This window comes from Capricornis sumatraensis, chromosome 11 (assembly GCF_032405125.1).
Source record: "Capricornis sumatraensis isolate serow.1 chromosome 11, serow.2, whole genome shotgun sequence".
NCBI classification, from domain to species: Eukaryota; Metazoa; Chordata; class Mammalia; order Artiodactyla; family Bovidae; genus Capricornis; species Capricornis sumatraensis.
The window spans coordinates 20596147-20618006 of NC_091079.1; the positions used below are offsets into that span (position 1 = coordinate 20596147).

At 62.7% G+C, this 21860-nt stretch overlaps 3 protein-coding genes across 3 annotated transcripts in view; 2 read left to right on the forward strand and 1 right to left on the reverse strand.

Moving 5' to 3' along the window:
- ZC3H3 (zinc finger CCCH-type containing 3) overlaps nucleotides 1–6052 on the forward strand; it is a 61786-nt gene extending 55734 nt beyond the window's left edge. The window contains exons 10-12 of the mRNA XM_068983685.1: nucleotides 3415–3599; nucleotides 4124–4482; nucleotides 5853–6052. Coding sequence (XP_068839786.1) covers nucleotides 3415–3599; nucleotides 4124–4482; nucleotides 5853–5884 — 576 coding nt within the window. The 3' untranslated portion in view covers nucleotides 5885–6052. The remainder of the gene's footprint in view (nucleotides 1–3414; nucleotides 3600–4123; nucleotides 4483–5852) is intronic.
- Nucleotides 1–21860, reverse strand: part of ZNF623 (zinc finger protein 623) — a 246494-nt gene that overhangs the window by 145199 nt on the left and 79435 nt on the right. The gene's annotated exons all lie outside the window — the stretch shown is intronic.
- Nucleotides 14043–15098, forward strand: MAFA (MAF bZIP transcription factor A). The gene has a single exon (XM_068983699.1). The coding sequence runs from the start codon at nucleotides 14043–14045 to the stop codon at nucleotides 15096–15098; it is 1056 nt and encodes a 351-aa protein (XP_068839800.1).

A 21860-nucleotide genomic window follows, 5' to 3' on the forward strand; every position in this document is an offset into this window, starting at 1 on the left:
CCAGGTAAGGTTTTTAGAGTTGGAATTTGGATTCAGGTTGTCTTGAATCTGTGCTTTAGTTTGGTGAGAACTGGTCTCACCCACCAGTCTCTACAGTGAGTCTCCTGTGTATGATCAAGGCGCTGTTTCTAGTGACACAGACTCTCCTTTAATGTCATTTGATAAAATTCTTGCTTGTCTTATCTCTGTTAAGTTTACTTCTCTCACGTCTATTATTATTATAAAGAGCTTGTTTTTAAATGTTATTTTCTTACTGTTCATTGGTTATGGACATACGATTTTTAATATTGATTTTGTTTCTAGCTGTCTTGCTAAATTATATTAGTAATTGTAGTAATTCATCCATGAGACTTGGTCTTTTGGGTTTTTCTACATAAACAATCATATCTTTTGCAAATAATGACCATATTTTCTTCCTTTGAGTTTAAATGCCTGTTCTTTTTCTGCCCTGCCTATTAGCCCAGTCAGATAGTAACTCATGGCCGTGGGCTTCCAGCTGCACCCCTTGGTGAGTGATGATGGTGATTTCTTGAAGGTTCTATGTTAAGCTAAGGAAGCTCCCTTCTATCGCTAATCTGCTAAACTTTGAGTTGATTCTGACTTCCATGACGCTCTTGTTTCTTGCCTCTCTTGGTGATCACGTGGTTCCTTTCTCTTAGGTTGCTAATGTGCTGATTTCTATTCCCTGATTTTCTAATGTTAAACTAACCTTGCATTCCTGAGATAAACTCAGCTTGGTCCTAACATGGTCTTTTTACACATTTCAGGACTCATTTTTTACACGTTTCAGTTTATTTATGATTTGTGTAGAACGTGAATCATTGTTCATGCAGTTGGCCTAAAGGTTGTTTGATCATCTCACTGCGGTCAGGTTCCAGTTTTAAGACCCCTTTGGCCGAGTAGACCGAGCTGAGTGTTCTCTGCTGTCCTCTTCTGTGGGCTGGTTCATGAGAGGTTGGGTAGCGCATTCTTGAATATCTGGTAGAACCACCGTGAAACCCTGGGCTGGCACTTGCCTTATTTTTTTAACTATTGATTCAGATTCCTTTATGGTCATAGGAATATTCATTCAGATTTAATGTCAGGTTTTGGCAGTTTTTCTAGAATTTGTAGATTTTGTCTGATTTCAAATTTATTGGCATAAAATTTGTTCATTGTATCACCTTCTGCAGCACCAGCAGTTAACGGCACTTTTGTCATTCCTAATCTTGTTTATATGTCCCTTTTCCCCGTATGTGCTTCTCTCTGCTTTCTCTATTTTTCTGTTTCCTCTGACTCTGAGGCGTCTCCTCTTTGCTCATGTAAGGCTCTGAGGCTGAGGGCTTTGCTCTGAGCACCCCTTTAGCTCCAGTCCATCGACTTTGATGAGTTGTTTTAGTGTTGGCATTTGGTTTCAAATATCACCTGACTTCTGTTGCTTCTTGACTGACTGACACATTATTTAGCAGTGACTTTCTTTATTTCTTGCCTTCCCTAGTAGCTCAGATGGTAAAGCATCTGCCTGCAATGCAGGAGACCCGGGTTCGATCCCTGAGTTGGGAAGATACCCTGGAGAAGGAAGTGGCAATCCACTCCAGTATTCTTGCCTGGGGAATTCCATGAACAGAGGAGCCTGGCGGGCTATAATCCCAGGAACTTTCCTCGCTTCCAGCTCTGCGGGGCGCGTGGGGCGGGGGCAGGGGTGTTGGGTTTGCTTTTTCCGTGGCAGCCTTGCTTTAAGGATGGCAGGGTGCCCTGAGGTCTGAGACCAGCCCTGCGCCCAGTAGATTTTCCTCCATCATTTCACCTGCTCAGTAGTTCTTGGATGATTTCAGAAAGTTCTTTACATTTGAGCCTAGATTTGGGTTGTTCTGGGAGGACGGTCAGTTCAGACCAGCCATCTCTAGTCCCACAGTCAACCGGATGTGAACTGCATTTGGGATTTCACAGTTTCTAGTGCCACCATAAGAAAGTGAGACAGAAACAGCTGGAATGAGTGTACGTGACCCAGTAGCTCACAGATGTCACCGTGCAGTCAGGGAGGAAACTGAGGTGCTGCCTTTTACCGGGTCCCTCTGTGCTGGGTCCCGCCTCCCGTGTGTTGCTCCTGTTGAGCCACCTGGGCTCAGGGCAGCGTCAGGGCTCATGGCCACCACGGGACGGCACAGAGACAGCACCCCCCAGCCACCTCTCTGCACCCAGCCCAGGGTGGGCTCTCCACCCAGAGGCTTTGCCCATCCCTCTGCCTGCCCAGGAGACTCCGCTGCAGCATGTGCCCCCGAGGGGACCACTGGGATTCAGGGCAGAGGGCCGTTGACTCTGGGGCTGGGGGAGCAGGCACTGGGGGGCAGGGCTGCGGCTGCCCAGCACAGGGAGGGGTAGCCGTCTGGGTGCAGGGGTGCTACCTGCCTGTCTTCACACCAACCCTGGCACCGGTGTGAAGGGCCTCTAGTTCCTGGGTGGCAGCCAAGGGCCAGGTGTGGGGACAAGAATGGGGTCAGTGCCCAGATCCTGCTCACAGAATGGGCACAGGCTCCGTGGGGTCCTCGGCCAGCCTTGTCCTGGGTGCTGGGAGGCAGGCCGACATCTGGGGCTCTGAGGACACGTGCCCAGTGAGGGTGGCGGGTCCAGAAGGAAGTGGTCTCAAGGGTGTTGCCATGACTCTTCCAGTGGCTGTGCCAGGGGGCACCCCCAGGCACCAGAGCTGGCTTTAAACTTGACTCTGGGTGTTCTTGCCTGGAGACCCCATGGACAGAGGAGCCTGGTGGGCTACAGTCCATGGGGTCGCACAGAGTCAGACACGATGGAGCTGACTGAGTGCATACGGGTGGCTTTGGGGCTCTGCTTGCAGGGGTTTCCATCTGGGTCTCTTTCCAGCACGTCACCTGTCACCTGGTCAGCATGAGGGTGGCTTCCTCCTCCTGGGTGGTGCACACTGAGCCAGCTATTGGGGGTGGGAGAATAGGCCCCCTCCTCTAGGAGGACCAGGCAAGAAGCAGGCACATGGCAGGGGGCCCATGGAGAGGCGGGCCTTGGGTCCAGGCTCTCTGCTCCCTGTGGGCCTGGTGGGCAGAGCTGAGGCCACCTGTTGCTCCGACCTGCCTGACAGTGCACCCTCCATGGGGTGCCCCCCACCCTGGTCCTCTGCCAGGACAGGTGGGCTGCAGTCAGGAGGAGGAGGTAGCTCCCTGGGAATCCCCACCCCAGCCTCAGTCCAGGCCCAGGGCCAGGCTGGGTGGTGCTGGTACAACCAGGAAAGTGCCCTTGACCCTCAAACTGACCCTACCCATGAGATGGGTAGGGGTGAGCACCCTGGGGCCTCTCGGGCCTGAGGACCTCAGACCCCCAACAGGAACCCTGGGCAGAGCAGGCAGGGCCCCCCTCGTGGTGCCGAGGTCTCCACCGGCTCGCCCAGCCATGCCCCTTCTTCTGCAGTGCAAGAAGAAGCACACGCTGCTGTGCCCCGACTTCTCCCGCAGGGGCGTGTGCCCCCGCGGTGCCCAGTGCCAGCTGCTCCACCGCAACCCGAAGCGCCTGGGCCGGCGAGCAGCCACCCCCACGGCCCCAGAGCCCAGCAACATGCCCCCCAGGAGCAGGGCTTCCACCAGCCACGGGCCCAGGTGACGGGGACTGTGGGTGTGGCATGTGTAAGCTTGGGGTGGGGGCAGGTGGGAGCCCTGCACCCCCGCCCAGCTCTGGGGGCTTCATACCCCGCAAAAAACCTCTCTCCAAAGTCGGTGAAGTGACCTCCAGAGGTGCCCTACTCCTGGTCCTCAGGCTGGATGAGCGGAAAGCATCCCTGACCCACCCCACTCCCCAGGGGCGGGGGAGGTCCTAAGCAATGCTCGTGGCTGGGCCCCACAGTGTGCTCCCCTGCCTGCGTGTGTGGGAGCCCGTGTGGACGGGGAAGGCTCCAGGAAGTGAGGACGGCGTCAGCGTGCAGCTGCTGGAGGCCCTGAAGTGTCGCCAGCCTGTCCTTGGGCCCACAGGCCCACCTTGAACCTGCGTGGCAATGCCTGATAGCTGCTGGGCAGGGGTGGGTGAGGGGTGGACGGGCGGTATACAGGTGGTGGGCCAGTACCCTCTGGACCCCGCCTGCCCCACGCTGCCCGCCTCATACCCCACTCCCCTCCCGTTCCTGCAGGAAGCCCTCGGCTGCCCTGTGCCCCGCCAGACGGATGTCCAGCCCCACCAGCTCCAAGGCTGCTGGCTCGACCTCGCCCCCCTCCTCCCCACAGGTGTTAGCTGCGGCCTCCCCCTCCCCCTCCTCCCCCTCCTCTTCCTCCTCTTCCCCCTCCCGCTCCCGCTCCTCCCCCTGCCCCCCCTCCGCGTCCCTGTCCTTGGAGCCAGAGGAGCTCTGTCTGCAGGCGGCTGCAGTCTCAGCGGGAGCTGGCTCCGGCGGCCTCTCCAAGCTGCCCTCCTTCATAGCTCTGCAGTCCTCGCCCAGCCCTGGAGGCCAGCCCAGGGCCTGGGCCCCCAGGAGCGCCTCCTCCAAGGACTCAGGTAGGCAGCCCAGCTCTGGCTGCACGCACCTCAGGCCCCTGGGTCAGCCTGGGGAGCCGGCAGCGCGGTCTCTGGCGCGGCAGGTGCGCGCCTGCAGGCCCACAGGGCGGGCGCGAGGTGCGGGCACAGAGCACCGCTCACAGACCGCCCAGCCGAGGGCTGATTTAATTAGAAAGCACCCATTTCTGTTAATTTGTTCTGGAAGATCACCGCACACTCCTGGAGAGAACAGATGTTTCCTCTCCCCCGATGAACATTTGGGGCTTGGTAAATGGCTCCACTCAGCCTTGTTTAGGAGAGAAAAGAGGATTTTATGGCTGCAAACGACCCTTTCTGTAAACATTTTACAGCTCTCTGCGCGTTTGAGTGACGATAAACCCCACGCAGCTCGGCGGGCTGCAAATTTGCGACCATACGGCTATCATTTTATTGTCATATTTCACGGTCGTAACGTTAATGGGAGATGCTTGCCACAGCCTCCTCTCCCAGCTCTGCTGAGCGAGCTCGCACGCTGCCTGCTCAGCCCCCGAGCCAGGGGCGCCAAGCTGCGGCCAGGCCCTCTGTGGGCAAGACGCCCTGAGGGTGAGAGGAAGGAGCAGGTAGCCCCAAGCCACCAGCGTTTTAATTTTCGTTTTTTAATTACAGTGAGAAACCCTGCAACCAGCCCTAGAATCAGAGGAAGCGGGCGGGGGAGGGGTGACTTGTCGACCTCCATGGATGGAGCCCAGCAACCGTCCTTCCCTGCTCAGGCCTTGGTGGCTTCCTGGGGGCCTGAGGGGCCCGGGGCTCTGGCTGGCTGAGCAGATGACTGGGGTCCTCGGCCTTGCAGTGGGGTCCCAGGAGGAGTCGTGAGCTTGCAGGGGGCACGTAGACAGTGCCGGCCTGTGGGCAGCTGGTTTCCTGCCAGGGGTGAGGCCGCCAGGAGTGTCCTTGGTGGGGAGAGGCACCGGGGTGCCCAGTGGGCGTGGGGCCCAGGGCGGCAGTCTGCTCAGCCCTGGGAAGCCTCTCCCACCCCAGCCCTGCAGCCCAAGCCGGTCCCCAGGGCCTCGGGGCCCCCAGCAGCTGCTCGCACACACCCAGTCTTTCCAGGCTTTCCGTGTGGAAGGCGCCGTCTGGCAGCACCAGACACCTGTCCCTGTGTGAGCCCGAGCGGTGTGTGCGAGCCGCCAGCACCTGGTGCTCAGGGCTCAGCTGCAGGCTACGGGGCTCCTGCGGGGCTGCCCGCTGCCCAGGGCCAGGCCTGGCCCTGCTCCACGCGGGACCTCGGGCCGTTGGGTGGTATCCCAGCCCCCTTCCAGTTTCGAGCAACTCCTGAGCCAGAGGTTTTGAGGGTGGCCTCCTGTGCCTGACCTTTGGCCTTCTTGGAACAGGGAAGTCACTGCACATCAAGCCGCGTCTATGAGGGCCCAGGGGGCCAGCCCGCGCCTACCTCAGCCCCGTCCTGAGAGGAAGGAGGCTCCGCCCACCACCACCCCAGATGAGGGGCCGCCTGCCACGGAGCGCCCCCAGGGGCCACCTGACTCTCAGCCCTGTGTGACCAGTTCCCTCGCCTGGCCCCCCTCAGGCTGGGCCCCACCACTTCCCCACCCCTGGGCCTTCAGCCTTGCCCCGAGGGGTGCTCGGCAGGGCTCCCCCATGCGATGCCTGCTTTGTCCTCCCGCTGGCCTCCTGCAGGAGAGACTGCTGGGCGGGCCTCCCTGGCAGGTACTTTGTGTTCAGCAATAAAGGTTCTGTCCTGTGTCTGCTTGGCTGTCCCGACCGTCACTGCTGCTGCCTGGCCTGCTGAGCACAGCGCAGGTGGACGCACAGGGCCCAGGGGTCCCAGAGCCTCCCCCGGGATGTGACTCCAGGGGGACCTAGAGGCCTGAGGTTGAGAGGAAGGTGAGGGGTACGCCCCAGAGCCTCCTGCAGGGCCCCGCCACCGACCTGCCCACCTGGCCCGGCCTCTGGTTAGGGATGTGGGCCCCTTCCCTGCCGCCCTAGGCTGAGGCCACTTGTCCCCTGTGGCCAGGCCAGTGTGCTTTGTGGCTGGGAGAGGCCCAGGTGGGCTCTGGGGACTGGAGGCAACAGGCTGGGGCCAGAGGGCCTCCCCCAAGCAGAACTCTCCTCCAGAGCCCCTCCCCCAGGGCCACTCGGGAAAGCAGCTGGGGCAGAGTAGGGCCAGGGGACAGCTCATCGCCCCCTGAGCTGTCTCCAGTCCCAGGGCACCTGGGCAAGCTGGCGGAGAGTGGTGGCCTCAGCCCTGGGCCCGGACAGAATGCAGCCCCGGCTGCTAGCCCCCTCACTGCCAAGGCCTGGAGCGGAGCCGGGCCGCTCAGGCTATCTGCCCCTCACCCCCGGGCAAGTGAGGTGTGCTCCCCTCGAGCACCTGCCCACAGCCTCGCTCCTAGGGTGCCCCTGCCCCCGCCTGCCTCCATCCCTGCCAGTCGGCTGCCACCGGGACCTGTGCCACAAACCACCCTGTAGGCGGGGCGCCCTCGGGCTCCCCTGCCCAAAGCCCCACACGACTCCTGCAGTTGATCACAGGGGAGTCGGCTGCATAGCTGCTCGTAGTCCTTCTGCTTCTTCCAGCCCGGGTGGGAAGAGCACTGTCCAGCACTGGCTGACAGGGGCAGCCCGGGCCTCTGCTCACACTGCCTCCTTGAGGGTTCCTCTGACCGAAGAAGGCCCCTTGACCCTCCCTGGCTCAGGACGAGGCGAGGTCCCACAGATGACGAGAGCCAGGCGGGGCCATGGAGAGGGGCCCACCCGGCCTCAGCGTGTGGTGGCCCACTGTCCAGCAGAGCAGGGCTCCCGGCCTCAGTGCGCAGTGGCCCGCTATCCAGCAGAGCAGGGCTCCTGCCGTCCTGTGCCGATTGCTGGCACCTCTGCCCCGGGGCCCCGAGCCCTGTCTCTGGGGCCTGACCTGTTCTAGTTCAGCAGGCTGCCGGAAGACCGGACTCAGACCTGACTGCGAAGAATGGGCCCGCAGCCTGGCAGGGAGCTGAGGGGACCCTGCTGTGGGCCCGCTTGCTTCCTCCTGCTGGCCCCTTGGGACTCAGTGCTGGCCTTAGCCACGCCTTGGAGGAGCCCCGTGGGTTGGCGCGGGGGAGGCCGAGGTCCCTGGGGTGAGTGCTAATAGGAGCCCGCAGAGCGGGGGCAGCAGCCTGCATGGCCGGGGGCCCTGGGCCAGGGCTGAGGCCCCTGCCCAGCTCCTAGCCAAGGCTGGCAGGAGGAACAGGCACCGGGGCGCAGCCTGGGGTCCACCAAGGCCTCCCCCACCTCCTTCCTAGGCTGTCCTTGACTCCCACGGTCGGCTCCACCACAGAGGGGCAGAGGGTCCTCTGACGATGGGAGGACCGAGGTTCGATTCTCCCTCCCTCGCCTGGACAGACAGGAGACCGAGGAAGACTTGGGTGTTTGTTCCTCCCATCCAATTGACCTCCCTGCGCTTCCCTCCATAGTAAAGGAGGGGACCCCAGACCGTGAGGCAGACACCAGCTGGACAGGAGCTGGGCAGGTGTATCTATTGCGCGGGGCGCTCCCGACAGACCAGTGGGTGCTGGGCCCCTTCTGTTGGCTGCCCACCACCTGGCCGGGACCAGTGCTGTGCTCCAGGGCCTCCCCAGCCACTCTGCCTCCTCAGGTGTACTTCCTGTACCCGGGCCCACTGCGCATGGCGTAGCCCACCACCCTGAGGCAGCCAGCCTGAGAGCTGCGGGCCTGCGGGGAAGGCTTAGGAAGGGCTGGGCGCCCCAGGGCACGGAGAGAGCCCTGCCAACGGCTGCCCTGTGCTCCTGGGCCCCTCCCCTGCAGGCCCGCACCCCATGACCCCCTGAGGACCAGTCAGCCTCCGGCTCAGCCTGGTCAGACTCCCTGCCCCTGGCAGGGGAGGGGGTCGCTGTCACTCTGGGCTCCCTGTGCTAAGGGCAGATCAGTTGGGCCCCCGGGAGGAAGGGCCCATCATCCCCACCAGCCCCGACTGCGTGAAGGCTGTGGAGTCCAGGCAGGCCCTGCACCTTTGTCCCCTTCACAGGGGCCCGCTGCTACCCCAGGCCTGCATCCCCGTGGACTGCCCTTTGCCCTGGTGCATCCTCTCAGGTGATGGCCCAAAGGACAGGGAGCTGCTTGTGAGGGCTGCGGGGTGCGCACAGTGATGGTGAAGCGCCCCTCCTGCGGTAGGGCGGGCCCTCAGGTGAGCCCCGAGGTCATGTGGCCAGCAGGGCCTCGGGATCTGGGCTGCTGGGCTCGGGGGAGGCATCTGACGTGGGGGCCCGAAAGTGTGGGGTCTTGGGGAGGGGCCACTTGGGAGGGGCCTGCCTCTCCCGGCTCCTCTGCAGCCTGACTGACCTGGGGGCAGTGGGGAGGGCACCCGCCCCTCACTGTCTGAGCCCAGGAAGGAGCCCCTGGCGGGACAGTGGGGCTGCTGGGTCTAGAGCTGGGCCGGGCCCGCCCAAGCCTGCGTAGCACCTCTGAGCCCCGCCTGGAGAGCAGGGGCCTCCGCTCCCGACAGGGACTCCTGCGGCCTCGCCTTGTGACTCCCGTGAGGCTGGGCGGCTGGGTGACTGTTGGGCCTGGGCAGACCCTGCAGCGCAGTGCTGAGTGATGGCGCATGCACCCTGCGGCTGGACTTGCCGAGAGCCTAGGGCACTGAGCTGGGACCTTGGCACCATGCTACTGCCCGAAGGTGGTCCCAGGGTCCCCAGAGGGGCCGCCCCCCCAGGCTCCGATGCCCCCCCCCCCCCGCATCAGGCCAGGCCCCTCGGCCTTTCCCGTCTCCCATTCTGTAGGGCCCCCTCCATCTGCCTGGATTCTCTAGGGCAGTCATCAGGTATGGGAAGCCTGGGCAGCCTCCAACCCCCTGAGCCCGAGGTCTTGGCTCCTCAGATGCCAAGAAATCGTCCGGAAAACCTGAGAGAGCTTGGGAGTATCTTCCCCAGAGGAGCCTCCAGACAACAGCGCCCCCCCAACAACGACCTTGAGACTGTAGCCCCAACAGGACTCCGGACGACGGTGCTGGACTTGTGCTGACTTCCTCCACAGACGTGCTATGTAGTTCACTTTCTATTTTATGGTTTATTTCCTGCTCTCTCTCCCACTCTCTGGTAGATTGTATTTTCCAGAGATGCTGTGACTGTAGTTTTTCCTATAGACTCCATGGGGGATGGTGTCTGTGCCCCTTGGATATGAGCACTGCCACCCCTCACAAAAATGCCAGGCATATTTGTCTGGCTCCCTTGGACGCTCACTCTGAGAGCCAGCCGCCACGCTGTGAGGAAGCCCAACCAGTTAGCTGCTGTGTGCGGATGCTGGTCCAGTTACGGCCCCATAGTCTGTCGACTACCAGTCCCTCAGCCTTCAAGTCCTCCCAGCCGCCACGGTCCAGCTGCACCCAGGATGACCCGTCCACTGCAGAGCGCACGAGCGCCTGTTTCCTACTAGGGACCCCTGGGCTACCTCCCTGGTGGAAGGTGCTGGAAACTGCCCCTGGACAGGCCTCCTGGCACACAGAACTGCTCGGTAAAGCAGATGCACCACGTGGAATCGGCGCGTCCTCTGCTGGCTCCACTGCTGGTCGAGGGAGGTGAGAGAGCACCACGGCTGGGCCTGCAGCACTCCTGAGTGCCATCTCGGGGGCCTGCGAGCCTTTCATGGCAGAGAGGAGGTGGCTCTGGGCTCTCGTGGCCTCTGCCTCTGAGACCCAGCTGAGAGCCCCTCCTTGAACTTCCTGGGTCCCAGGCCAGCAAGTGGCGAAGAGGAGGTTTCTGAAGAGAAAGGAGCAAGCCTGACGCCCGCAACCCAAGCCAGGAAGGGACAGACTTTCCCTGGGCTGGGAGAGCCCGTCTCGCCTGTAGTGTGGGGCACCAGGGGGTCGGGGCCTGTGTACAGGGGTGCTCAGCCCCTTTCCCAGCCCCCTGGCAGTGACTCAGGACAGAGGAGGGCTCAGCTGCCACCATGAGAAGCCAGGGAGCAGACTCAGGGCCCCTCCACCCTCCAGGGCTCCTGCTCCGGAGAGCTTAGGCCAGGCCTGCAGGCCCAGACACCTTCTGGGAAGCCAGTCTGACTCGAGGTCAAGCCCAGGACTGGAGAACTTACTGAGGGCCCGAGGCAGTCAGGGACATGGGTGCCTTGCTTGGTCCCAAGCTGCCTGAAGGCTGCTGTGCCTGTTCCCAGTTCTGAGTGCAGTTTCTGCAGCCGGTCCTGCACTGGGTCCCTCTCCCCTGGGGACAGACAAGGAAAGGCCTGTGAGTGTGACTGGGCAAGGGGCTGGCTGGCTGTGGCCCAGCACCCTTGAGCACCACATTTTGGGGCCAGATGTGGGACAGCTGTCCCTGACTTACTGTGGCTGAGCGTGGGCCTCGAGGAGATTTGGGGTGGGGAGGGGCTGTTCTGCAAGGCCTCACTGGCTTTAGCAGCCTTACTTAACCTCTCAGGACAAGGCATGGCGACTGGGTGGGACTGGGGGTGCCACAGAGCTCGGGAATGGCTGCGGTCGGTGGCCCTTGGCCTGGGGCCAGGAGCTGTGAGGAAGACCCCCACCTGCACCAGCCTGGCTCCACCCGCCACCTTCCCGAGCTTGGGACCACACTCTTGCCTGGTCCAACGGCCTGGCTGAAGCCACACCATGAGGAACAGAGGCCAGGTGGCCAATGCAAGGGCTCGCTTCATCTCAGACGGGCAGATGGACCACCAGCTTGCCATGCAGTGTCTCCGCTCTGAGCTGTGGCTTCCCTCTGAACACCAAGTGCTTTATGTTCAGTTCAGTTCAGTTGCTCAGTTGTGTCCAACTCTGCAACCCCATGAGCCACAGCACGCCAGGCCTCCCTGTCCATCACCAATTCCCAGAGTCCACCCAAACCCATGTCCATTGAGTTGGTGATGCCATCCAACTATCTCATCCTCTGTCGTCCTCTTCTCCTCCTGCCCTCAATCTTTCCCAGCATCAAAGGCTTTTCAAATGAGTCATTTCATCGCATCAGGTGGCGAAAGTTTCAGCTTCAACATCAGTCCTTCCAGTGAACACCCAGGACTGATCTCCTTTAGGATGGACTGGTTGGATCTCCTTGCAATCCAAGGGATTCTCAAAAGTCTTCTCCAACACCACAGTTCAAAAGCATCAATTCTTCGGCGCTCAGCTTTCTTTATAATCCAACTCTCACATCCATACACAACCACTGGAAAAACCATAGCTTTGACTAGACAGACCTTTGTTGACAAAGTAATGTCTCTGCTTTTTAATATGTTCTCTAGGTTGGTCATAACTTTCCTTCCAAGGAGCAAGCGTCTTTTAATTTCATGGCTGCAATCACCATCATCATCCACAGTGATTTTTGAGCCCAGAAAAATAAAGTCAGCCACTGTTTCCCCATCTATTTGCCATGATGTGTTGGGACCGGATGCCATGATCTTAGCTTTCTGAAAGTTGAGCTTTAAGTCAACTTTTTCACTCTCTTTCACTTTCATCAAGAGGCTCTTTAGTTCTTCACTTTCTGCCATAAGGGTGGTGTCATCTGCGTATCTGAGGTTATTGATAACTCTCCCAGCAATCTTGATTCCAGCTTGTGCTTCATCCAGCCCAGTGTTTCTCATGATGTACTCTGCAAATAAATAAGCAGGGTGACAATATACAGCCTTGATGTACTCCTTTTCCTATTTGGAACCAGTCTGTTGTTCCATGTCCAGTTCTAACTGTTGCTTCCTGACCTGCATACAGGTTTCTGAAGAGGCAGATCAGGTGGTCTGGTATTCCCATCTCTTTCAAGAGGGCTTTAAAGGGAGCCCAAACCTGGCAACACATGTCCCTGAGCACCCAGGGACATCCCTGTGGGAGGGGAGAGGAGAGAGGAGCTGGGTCACCCTCATGGTACATTAAAAAGTTTCACTTGCCATTGTGACAGTTTCCTTCTTATAAAACACTAGACACTTGTGAGGAACTGGGTAGAAGCCCTGATAGATAAATGCCCCCAGCACATGGCTAGGCTGCCCCTGGTGACGTCCTGCCCATAGTGCCTCCAGACTTTTCCTTCTGTGCATAGATGGATGGTTGCATTTAAGAATAAGTTAAACTGTAGAAGTCATATAATAGCATAGAGAATGGGGGGAGGGCTCTCTGGGTCATGGCCCCATCTCAGTTGACCCTAGAGGGCCCCTGCTCTGGGCACAACCGTGGCTCCACAGATCACTACCCAGTCACCAAGCCCTGGGTAACCGGCCACCTCTGCTCCCCGAGTCCAGCTCTCAAGGCTTCTCACGCTGGAGGCTTCCCACCTCCGCTCGCCCTCCATCCCCGCCCCCACCTAGCTCTGAGCCCCATTCTCCGCCAGGAGGCCAGATCTGGGCGGATGGGCAGCTGGGGGCCGATTCCTAACGTGGTGTCGGCCTGGCAGCCCTCCGGCCCTGGGACAGCCCCCGCGCCCCGCCCGTGCCGGGTCGGTCCAGCCCCTGAGCCCCAAGTCCCACCAGCCGCTCAGGCTCTGGCCCCCACGCTCGGGTTCCTGGCCCCACCTTCGCTGCTCCGTGCGAGACTCCCTCTCCACCTGCACCGCAGAGCGGGGGCACCGGGCGCCCGGCGGTGAATCCCGCCGCACCGAGGTGCCAGCAACTTTGTTGACTAAATTCCTGAACCCGCCTGAACCGCCAAGCTAAAAATAACCAGCGCTCCCGCGCAGCGCCCGGCCAGGCCGCGCAGCGTCACCCGTGTCGAGAGGCCGGAATGTCCCGGCGCCACTACGATAGCAGGCTGAAAGCGGGCTCCCCGATGGACCGACGGAAAAAAATCTTGGGAAGGAGCTGCGGGGTCACGGCCAGCCGGTGGCGGGGGGGACGAGGTCACCAAGGAGCACCCCCCCCCCACCCCGCTCCCTGAGGCTCTGGCCACTCGGTGGAGGACGCGAGGCCTCGGAAGTCGCAGGCCTGGCCCCGCGCCCCCCGCGCGCCCCCGGCGCCCCAGGCCATGCCCGTGCAGCCCCCCGAGGCGGCCACCAGAGGGCCCTGCCCCTCCTCTCGCGGGCAGCGGGTCACCACCCCTTCCCACAGCTGTTCCCTGCAGGAGATTGACAGCTGGGCTCCGGGTTGCCATAGGGATATGCAAATTGGAGCGACGGGTCTGGGGCTCTTATTGGCCCGGAGGCGCGTACTCCTCCCAGAGAGGCGGGCCCAGGTGCCCGGCCCTATAAAGGGGAGCGCGCGGCGCGGAGCTTGGCGGTAGAGGCGGGGCCGGCCGTGTGCGGGCGGAGCGCGGGGAACCCGAGCAGCCCGAGGCGGTGGCTGCACCGCCGCCCGCCCGGCCATTGCCGGGCCGCTGGCGGGGGGGCCCAGGGGACCGCGGCAGGCCTGCATCCGCCGGGGAGCGACCCAGGGTTGCGCGAGAGGCCCTACCGGCGGCGTCCCCATTGGCCACCCCAGAGTTGGCCGAGTGAAACTTTTCCCTTCGCGCTTCGGCTCGGAGCCCGCGCCTCTCGCTGCCCGGACCCACCGCCCGTGGGAAGCGAAGGCGGGGGGGCAGGCCCGCGGCTCGCCGCCTCCCCGGCCCCGCCTCCCGTCTGGGCTCAGCCAGGCGAGGCGGCGGGGCCCCCCAGGCGATGGCCGCGGAGCTGGCGATGGGCGCCGAGCTGCCCAGCAGCCCGCTGGCCATCGAGTACGTGAACGATTTCGACCTGATGAAGTTCGAGGTGAAGAAGGAGCCGCCCGAGGCCGAGCGCTTTTGCCACCGACTGCCACCCGGCTCGCTGTCCTCGACGCCGCTCAGCACACCGTGTTCCTCCGTGCCCTCTTCGCCCAGCTTCTGCGCGCCCAGCCCCGGCACCAGCGGCGGCGCGGGGGGCGGCGGAGGCGCGGCGCAGGCCGGGGCCACCCCGGGGCAGGCGAGTGGGGGCCCCGGCGCTGTCGGGGGCGCCTCGGGGAAGCCGGCGCTGGAGGATCTGTACTGGATGAGTGGCTATCAGCACCACCTTAACCCCGAGGCGCTCAACCTGACGCCCGAGGACGCGGTGGAGGCGCTCATCGGAAGCGGCCACCACGCTGGGCACCACGGCGCGCACCACCCAGCGGCCGCTGCGGCCTACGAGGCCTTCCGGGGTCAGGGCTTCGCGGGCGGCGGCGGCGCGGACGACATGGGCGCCGGCCACCACCACGGCACCCACCACGCCGCCCACCACCACCACCACGCCGCCCACCACCATCACCACCACCACCACGGCGGCGCCGGCCACGGCGGCGGCGGCACGACCCACCACGTGCGCTTGGAGGAGCGCTTCTCCGACGACCAGCTGGTGTCCATGTCCGTGCGCGAGCTGAACAGGCAGCTCCGCGGCTTCAGCAAGGAGGAGGTCATCCGGCTGAAGCAGAAGCGGCGCACGCTTAAGAACCGCGGCTACGCGCAGTCGTGCCGCTTCAAGCGGGTGCAGCAGCGGCACATTCTGGAGAGCGAGAAGTGCCAGCTCCAGAGCCAGGTGGAGCAGCTGAAGCTGGAGGTGGGGCGCCTGGCCAAGGAGCGGGACCTGTACAAGGAGAAATACGAGAAGCTGGCCGGCCGGGGCGGCCCCGGGGGCGCGGGGGGGGCCGGCTTCCCGCGGGAGTCCTCGCCGCCGCAGGCCGGGCCGGGCGGGGCCAAGAGCGCGCCCGACTTCTTCCTGTGAGCGCGGGGCCCGGAGCCCGCGCCACCGCCGAGTAGAGGCTCGCGCGTGCGGCCGGGGGCCTGGACTTGGACTCCGCAGCTCAGGGCGAGGACGCACGGCCGCGCCGAGCCTCCCCAGCGCGCCGGCCCCCGCGTGACTACCACCGCCTCCGGCCGGGCCGGCCCCGCACGCCTTCTCTGCAGGCGCCGGACAGAGGCCCGTCCCTCGGCGCGGCCTCCTCGCTCCCGGCCTGCGCACCTTCCCGGGTCGCCATCCCGACGCTGCTCCAACTCCTCTGCTCGGAGCACGGCGACTCCCAGGAAGCTGGACCGGGTCGAAGTCCTTCCTGGCGTCCGCTTGTACATACGTGGAACGCGATTGTGCGCCCGACTTCACCCGGACCGCCGCGGGCAGCCCGCGCCGCCCTGCACTCTTGGTCTCCTTTCTTTCGGCCTCCCTACCCAGGCCTTTTGTACTCCTTTTTGAAGCGGTCTTATTTTCGAAGTATTTATATTTATTTTGCTCGGTGATCAGAAAAGGAAACCCCGGAGAAAGCTCCCTTCTTCCCGCCGGGGTTGCCCTCGGATGTCCGCGTGTCCCAGCATGTGTCGCTCGCTCGGAGGGTCCTGGCCCCTGCCTGCCCGCTTTCCCGCCTGCCCCCCACCCTGCCACTGGCGTCCCCTGGAGATTGACGCGGAGGAGCCTTATCTATGCTGTGTTCAGTCTTGCTGCCCTACTGTACTCCACGGGGGGGAGGGGGGTGGGAGCTGGTCGGGACTCCCGAGCTGCTGTTTCTCTATGCACCGGATCGTATTTATGGCTCCTGGGGAAATATATCTTATTTTAACCCTCAAGAGAAGTGAAAAAAAAAAGTAACGCACAGTATTTCTAGCAGAAAAAAAATTTTTTGAGAGGAGGTTTCGCCTGAATCTCCTGGCATGGAGTCCGGTGGAGAAAGTGTATAATTTTATTTTAATTTAAAATGTGTTTCGTTTTGTTTGTGGATTCTTTTTTAAACAACCTGATCACTTTTGGAGTGGCTGGAAGAGAGGGAGGGGAGCCCACGCTCCGGCCCCTGAAAGCCCAGCTCCGGCCCCTGAAAGCCCCCAGCCCCGGACTGCACCCCGGCCTGGGCTCCTTCCGCGCCTGCTCGTGGGGGGCCCGGGAGATACCAACTCCTTGCAAGTTTTGTTGTGCTGTGGGGTTTTGTTGGGTTCTTTTTTCATTTGCTACGAAACTGAGGGGAAAAAAAAAAAAAGAATAAATTCATTTAGATCCAAAAGTCACTGGAGCCTGGCTGGTTTTTCTGCGGTTTTCGTTTCTGCCGTATTTTTTCCTGGATAGAAAAGGAGTTTCCCGAACTAAGCCCTGCCTTAGCTCCAGGTGACCCACCCCTGCTGAAGCGGGGAGTGGCCGGAGTTGTTTAAAAAGGCTGCTGCCAGAGCCCGACCGGTGGGAACCTGCCCCCGAGCTGCCCTGCAGGAAGGAGGCCACACAGTGAGGCCCCGACCCCCATGACAGCCCAGTGCAGCCCCAGGCTCAAGGCTACCCTTGGTAACATGATGTGTCCTGGGCAGGGCAGGCGCTGTCCTCAGCTCTTCTGAGCCTGCGGTCTCCCACCTGCAGGACCAGGGCCTGGACTGCGGGAGCAATGGGCAGGGCAGCACCCTGGAAACTTCGCCCTGTGGGGCTGGAGTCAGCGCAGGGGCCTGGGGTCAGTGCAGGATGCTTGGCCAGTACCTCGGTTCACATTGGGATGGGGGCAGGGTCCGGTGAACCCTGTGGTTTGCACGTTTGGAGCCCGCCGGCCTCAGCAGAGCACCCCGCTATTCTGTCTGGGGGTACCAGCTCCTCCTCTGGGCTGGGAGAGCTGCGGTTCCCGAGGACATCACCTGAGTTGGTCTGAGTCTCAATCCAAGAGACAGAACAAAACCGAGGGCCGCCCCCTCCCTCTTCGCTTTAGAATGAAACTCAAAACCAGGAGGCTGGGTCTCTGGGAGGAATGGAGCAAAATCCCCAAACACAGGCTGAGCACCCTAACCGGCGGGGAGGGAACAGGCTTCTCTCGGTGGGCAAAACTGCTGCTGCAGAGAGAAGAAATGCGGGATGGGGGCGAATTAAGGGCAGCTGGGGAGGCTGCAGCATGGCCAGGGGCTGCCGGGAGGGTCCCTGCTGGCCTGGCCAAGGAGGGGCCCAGAGTCTGCGTGCTTGGGAGGGCCAGCCGCTGGCTGGTGTGGGTGAAGGCACCTTAGTTTTCACCGCTGTCGCCTAAGGAACCACTGGGGAGTCCTCCTGGCAGAGAAAGCAGGGCCTGACAGTATTCTTTACGGGGAGGGGGCCAGGCTCCCTCCAGCACCCCAGGCCTCCCAGAGCCCAGTTCTCGGGGCCTGGATCCAGCGCAGGGGCTGGGGAGGCCTGGGGAAGGGGCCACCCCCACCGCAAAGCGAGCGCAGCTCAGGCTCGGCTGCCGGCTTCCAAGCAGGGCTGCGGGCCGGGCTGGTCTCACTTTCCTCTTCTGTTTCCTTTTCCTCCCTCCTTCCCTCTTTCCTTCCTCCCCACCCACTTCTTTCCTTCAGTTTTCCCTCTAAGATAAAATGGAGAAGACAAATGAACATACAAGATGTGGAAATTATTCGAGGAGACAGGAGGAGCGCTTATGTGTGAGTTTAGAGACAAATCTTTTCCCGAAAGCTTTTGAGGGAATGCAGACCTCCTGCAGGAAAGCAGGCAGCCTGTGAAGAGTAGAGCGGAGGCTCCCACGTGCCCCCACAGGGCGCCCCCTTCTAGCGGGACGCCACCCCCATAAGTGCTGGGGGCTGAACCTCTGCCCTCCTCGGCCGCTGCAGCCCGTGGGGGCCCAGGAGGGAAGTGCCTGGTGGAGGGCCGCCACCTCACCACACCTGGGGACCTCGGGCACGCTCAGTGCTCGGGGTGTCTGTGCTCACGTGTGTGCCTGTGATGAGACTCGCGTCCTATAGGTGTGAGGGGCAGTGACTGCACCGAGACCCTGGAGCCACCTGGACCAGGCTGAGGGACCTGGCGGGGCAGCGAGGGCCCCGGCCTGGGGTGGAGGGCGCTGCCCATCCAGGTTGCATGCCCAGGTCCCTGGGCTGTCATGCCCATCGGATGTTCAGGGGCCGTAGTGACCCCTCACCTCCCAGCTCAGCCTAACCCAGCGCCTCAGGCGGGGCAGGGATGCCAGCTCACACCACCACCCTCTGTGCTCTGGGAGGAAGCTCCCTGAACCACCCTGCAGACAGAAGCTGCACCTCTCAGCCTTGGGCCCACCCCTGACCCCCACCCTGCCCCCACCTCTGGGGGGATTCATTTTTCACTCCTTTGTGACTTCATTCAGTGTGAGTCCCAGCTCTGCCTCGTCCACTTGAAGACCAGAGGCCAGACCAAGATGACAGCCCTGCCCAGAGCGGGGAGAGATGGCTTAGCGCCTGGAGGAAAGGAGGGGCGGCAATTCGGGGGTGCCTGGGACGTTAGAGCACATCTGGGGCAGCCTGGAGGGCGGCGTACAGGCAGTGTTCCCAGGGGCCAGAGTCGCCCTCCTGAGGCCTGGGGGCCAAGAGTGCGACCCTGGAGAGGACGGGGAGGCACACTCACACAAACATGCTGGACACAACACGTGTCGACTCATTACACACGCGACACATACGATCCACATGTAGACAGCTGCACACCTGTGGCCTGCACACACTCCCCTAGGCTGCCCCACTGCAGGGAGTCCCTCCCTGCCTGCTGGGATCCCCAGGGCTACCTACCCCGACAGCCCCAGCTCCCAGCCCAGGGAGGCTGCCTGAGCTGAGAACCGGTCACCCGCACCTCACCCCAGCCTGCCCACCTCGCAGGGCCTGCCCCGGCCTCTGGGGGCTGCAGCATTTCAGGCCCCACCCCACATGCAGAGCACCCGGCTGGGCCTCCCCCTCCACTGGTGCAGGGGTCCCTACACCCCAAACACACATTCATACATGCCACAGCTGCCTGCCCTCTGCAGCTGGTTAAGGGCTCCAGCAAAATCCCTGAGCTGGGATTCCAAGAGACCGAGAGAGGCTCTGGCCCCCTTCCCCAGCTGCTGGCCCTACAGAGGGGGCTGTATACTGAGGGCACCCCACTTCCATTTGTAGCCCCCCCACCCCTCTCCATTTCCACAGCAGCCCTGCCCTCTGGAGGGGACTGTCTGCAGGCCCCTCCCGGACCTCCTATTTATAGCTGCTCGGGGTGGGGTCAGCCAAGGCCAAGGTGTCCTCCTCCCTGGCCTCCCCCTCCCCAGGATGGGCGTACACTCAGCCACACGGGCCTGGGTCTCCTTACCTCTAGCTGCTCCAGGGAGCAGACAAGCAGGAGGTTTGAGCTGGCCACAGTGATGACAGGCTGCGTCGTCCCTAGCACTTGGAGGGGACAGTTGAAGGACAGGAAAGGGACACCAGTCAGTCCTGCGGGAGTCCAAAGCTGTCCCCCTGCTGAGCACCTCGCCCTGCCTGTGGCTCTGAGCACAAGACCAGCCCACTCACCTCCCTGGGCCTTCCCTGGGTCAGCAGTTCCCCAGGCCAGAGTCACCCCCACCCACTCACTGGGGAGGCCCTGTTAGGGTGCTGGGAACTTGGCTTCGGCCCTGCCCGCCCGCCCGCCCGCCCAGATACAAGCCCAGCCCTCCTTGCCACCAGGGGACACTGGCCCCGGTGGAGAAGGGCCAGCCTGGAAAAGAAGGCCTCCTTTTCTCCAAGGGAGGGGGCTCATTCACTCAGAACTATCCACTAGGCACTACTGCCTGCCAGGCCTACTCTTGGAGGTGAGGTCAGACTTGGGAGCAGGGAGCCCACCGCCTTATCCTATTCTGCTGGGAGGCCGCCCTCCAGCCAGGGGGGCAGACCAGCTGCAGGGGCTGACACCGGGCGGGGGGGAGCCAGCAGAGACTCACCGCTGACATCTGGGGCCCCAAGACCTGGGACAGAACTTTCCTGGCAGAGGGATCTGGGGGAGGAGAATGCAGCCGGGAGAGATGGGGTGAGGTGTGCAGGCGAGAGGAGCTCTCTGAGGGTCGGGCTGTCTGAGAGGCCCTCCGGGAGGGGTGCTGCGTAGGGAGCAGAGGGTGGTGGCCCCTCGAGTTGGGGGGTGGAGGGCCGGGCCCGGGCTGCAGCGTCCCCAGGCGGCAGAGTTTAGAGCCGGAGCCCCCACCACCAGAGGGCCCAGAGGACACTTCGCTGGAGGCCAGCCGAGGAGGGCCGGGGCGCCAGGGCCTGAACTGGGCAAGTGCGGGGCGGAGGAGCGCGGAGGCCGCCGGCGCTGGCTCCTGGTCGCCGGCAGAGGAACGCCGGCCCGGGGGCGGAGGCGTTCCCATCCCTGCGGGCCAAGTTCCGAAGGAGCAGATCAGCGGAGGCGGGCGAGGACCGGCGGTGGGGGCCAGGCTGCGGTGGGCGCCGGCAAGGCTGGGGGCGGCAGAGAGGCTGGGGTGCCGTACTGGGAGGGGTGGGCTGCGGGGACGGCCGGGAACGGTGGGCCGCGGGGCGCGCCCCCCACACCCTCACTCGGACCGAGCCCACCGCACACGTGCCCCGGGCTGTTCGCGAGGCTGTCGCCTCAGGCGCCGCAGCGACGAGTAATTTGCGGTTGGCGGGCTCAGCGCCTGCTAATGTGCGGTGACACCGCTCAGCTGCGGAGGGCTCGAGCTGTCACAGCCGATTACCCGCGACCCAGCAGGAAAGGAGGCTGGGGGCGGGGGCGGGGGACAGGATGGGGCGGCGACCGCCGGCGCGGGGCCAGCCAGGGGCACCGGGCGGGGGCGGAGCCTCCCCGGCTCCTCTTCATCCCCGGCCCCCTCCTTCAGAAAGCTTCCAGGTGGACCCTGCGTCCTCGCCGAGAGAGGAGAACCGGGTCGGAACATTCTCACGACTCGGCTAGACCCATGCTAAAATGCAGGTCCTGACTTGCACTTCTAGGAAGCTCAGACTGAAGTCACACAGCAGGGGGCAGAGACCAGACTTTCTTTGGGGCCCGAGTTGGTTGCAGGAGGAGGCAAGTGTGGGGGGTAGAGAGGCCTGCACGGAGACCCCCCAAAAGTCAGGGGGTGGTGCTAAAAGAAGCAGGCGGTGGGTGTGGGACGTCAGCCCAGTGCTGGCAGGAGCCAAGGGGGAGGGCTGCTCCAGCTGCCCACAGCAGCAGCCCTCCGCCTTTCTCTCTTGGCCCTGCACTACCGTAAGCCTCACCACGGCCTCCACGCTGGCTTCCCTGACTCTGGAGTCCTTGCTGGCTGACACCCCAGGGAGGGGGCTGAGGCCAGCTGGGATCAGCCATGCCAGGCTCAAAGGCCCCCGCCTTCCCAGACCACCCAGCCCCATCCCATCCCACCCCATCTCCTTTCCTCTCACCCCGCCCCTTGGGGCTCCACCTGGACACTTGCATCGCTCTAGTCTGGTCCCAGCCCCCCAGGGGACTGGCCTCCCTTCTCTCCCATGGCCCTCCTCTGATGGCCCTCTGTCCCGCCCTGTCCTCAGAGAGGGCCCAGGAATGTCGTGGAGTGTCCAGCATGCACCAGACTCCAGATCTCCTGATGGCCTCCTGGGAATGGTCCTGGGGTGGCAATGGCCCGTTCTGCAGATGAGGGGCTGGGTGTGGGGGCTGGGCGTGGGGGAGGAGGGACTGTCCTTGAGGAGGCTCAGAGGGGCTCAAGTGGGGCCCCAGAGGCCAGCTGATGATGTCCAGGAGCCCAGTTGCTCTTCTAAAGATGGTCCCGCTGTCCCTTCTTCCTCAGTGACAGACCTGGGGGAGCAACGGGGA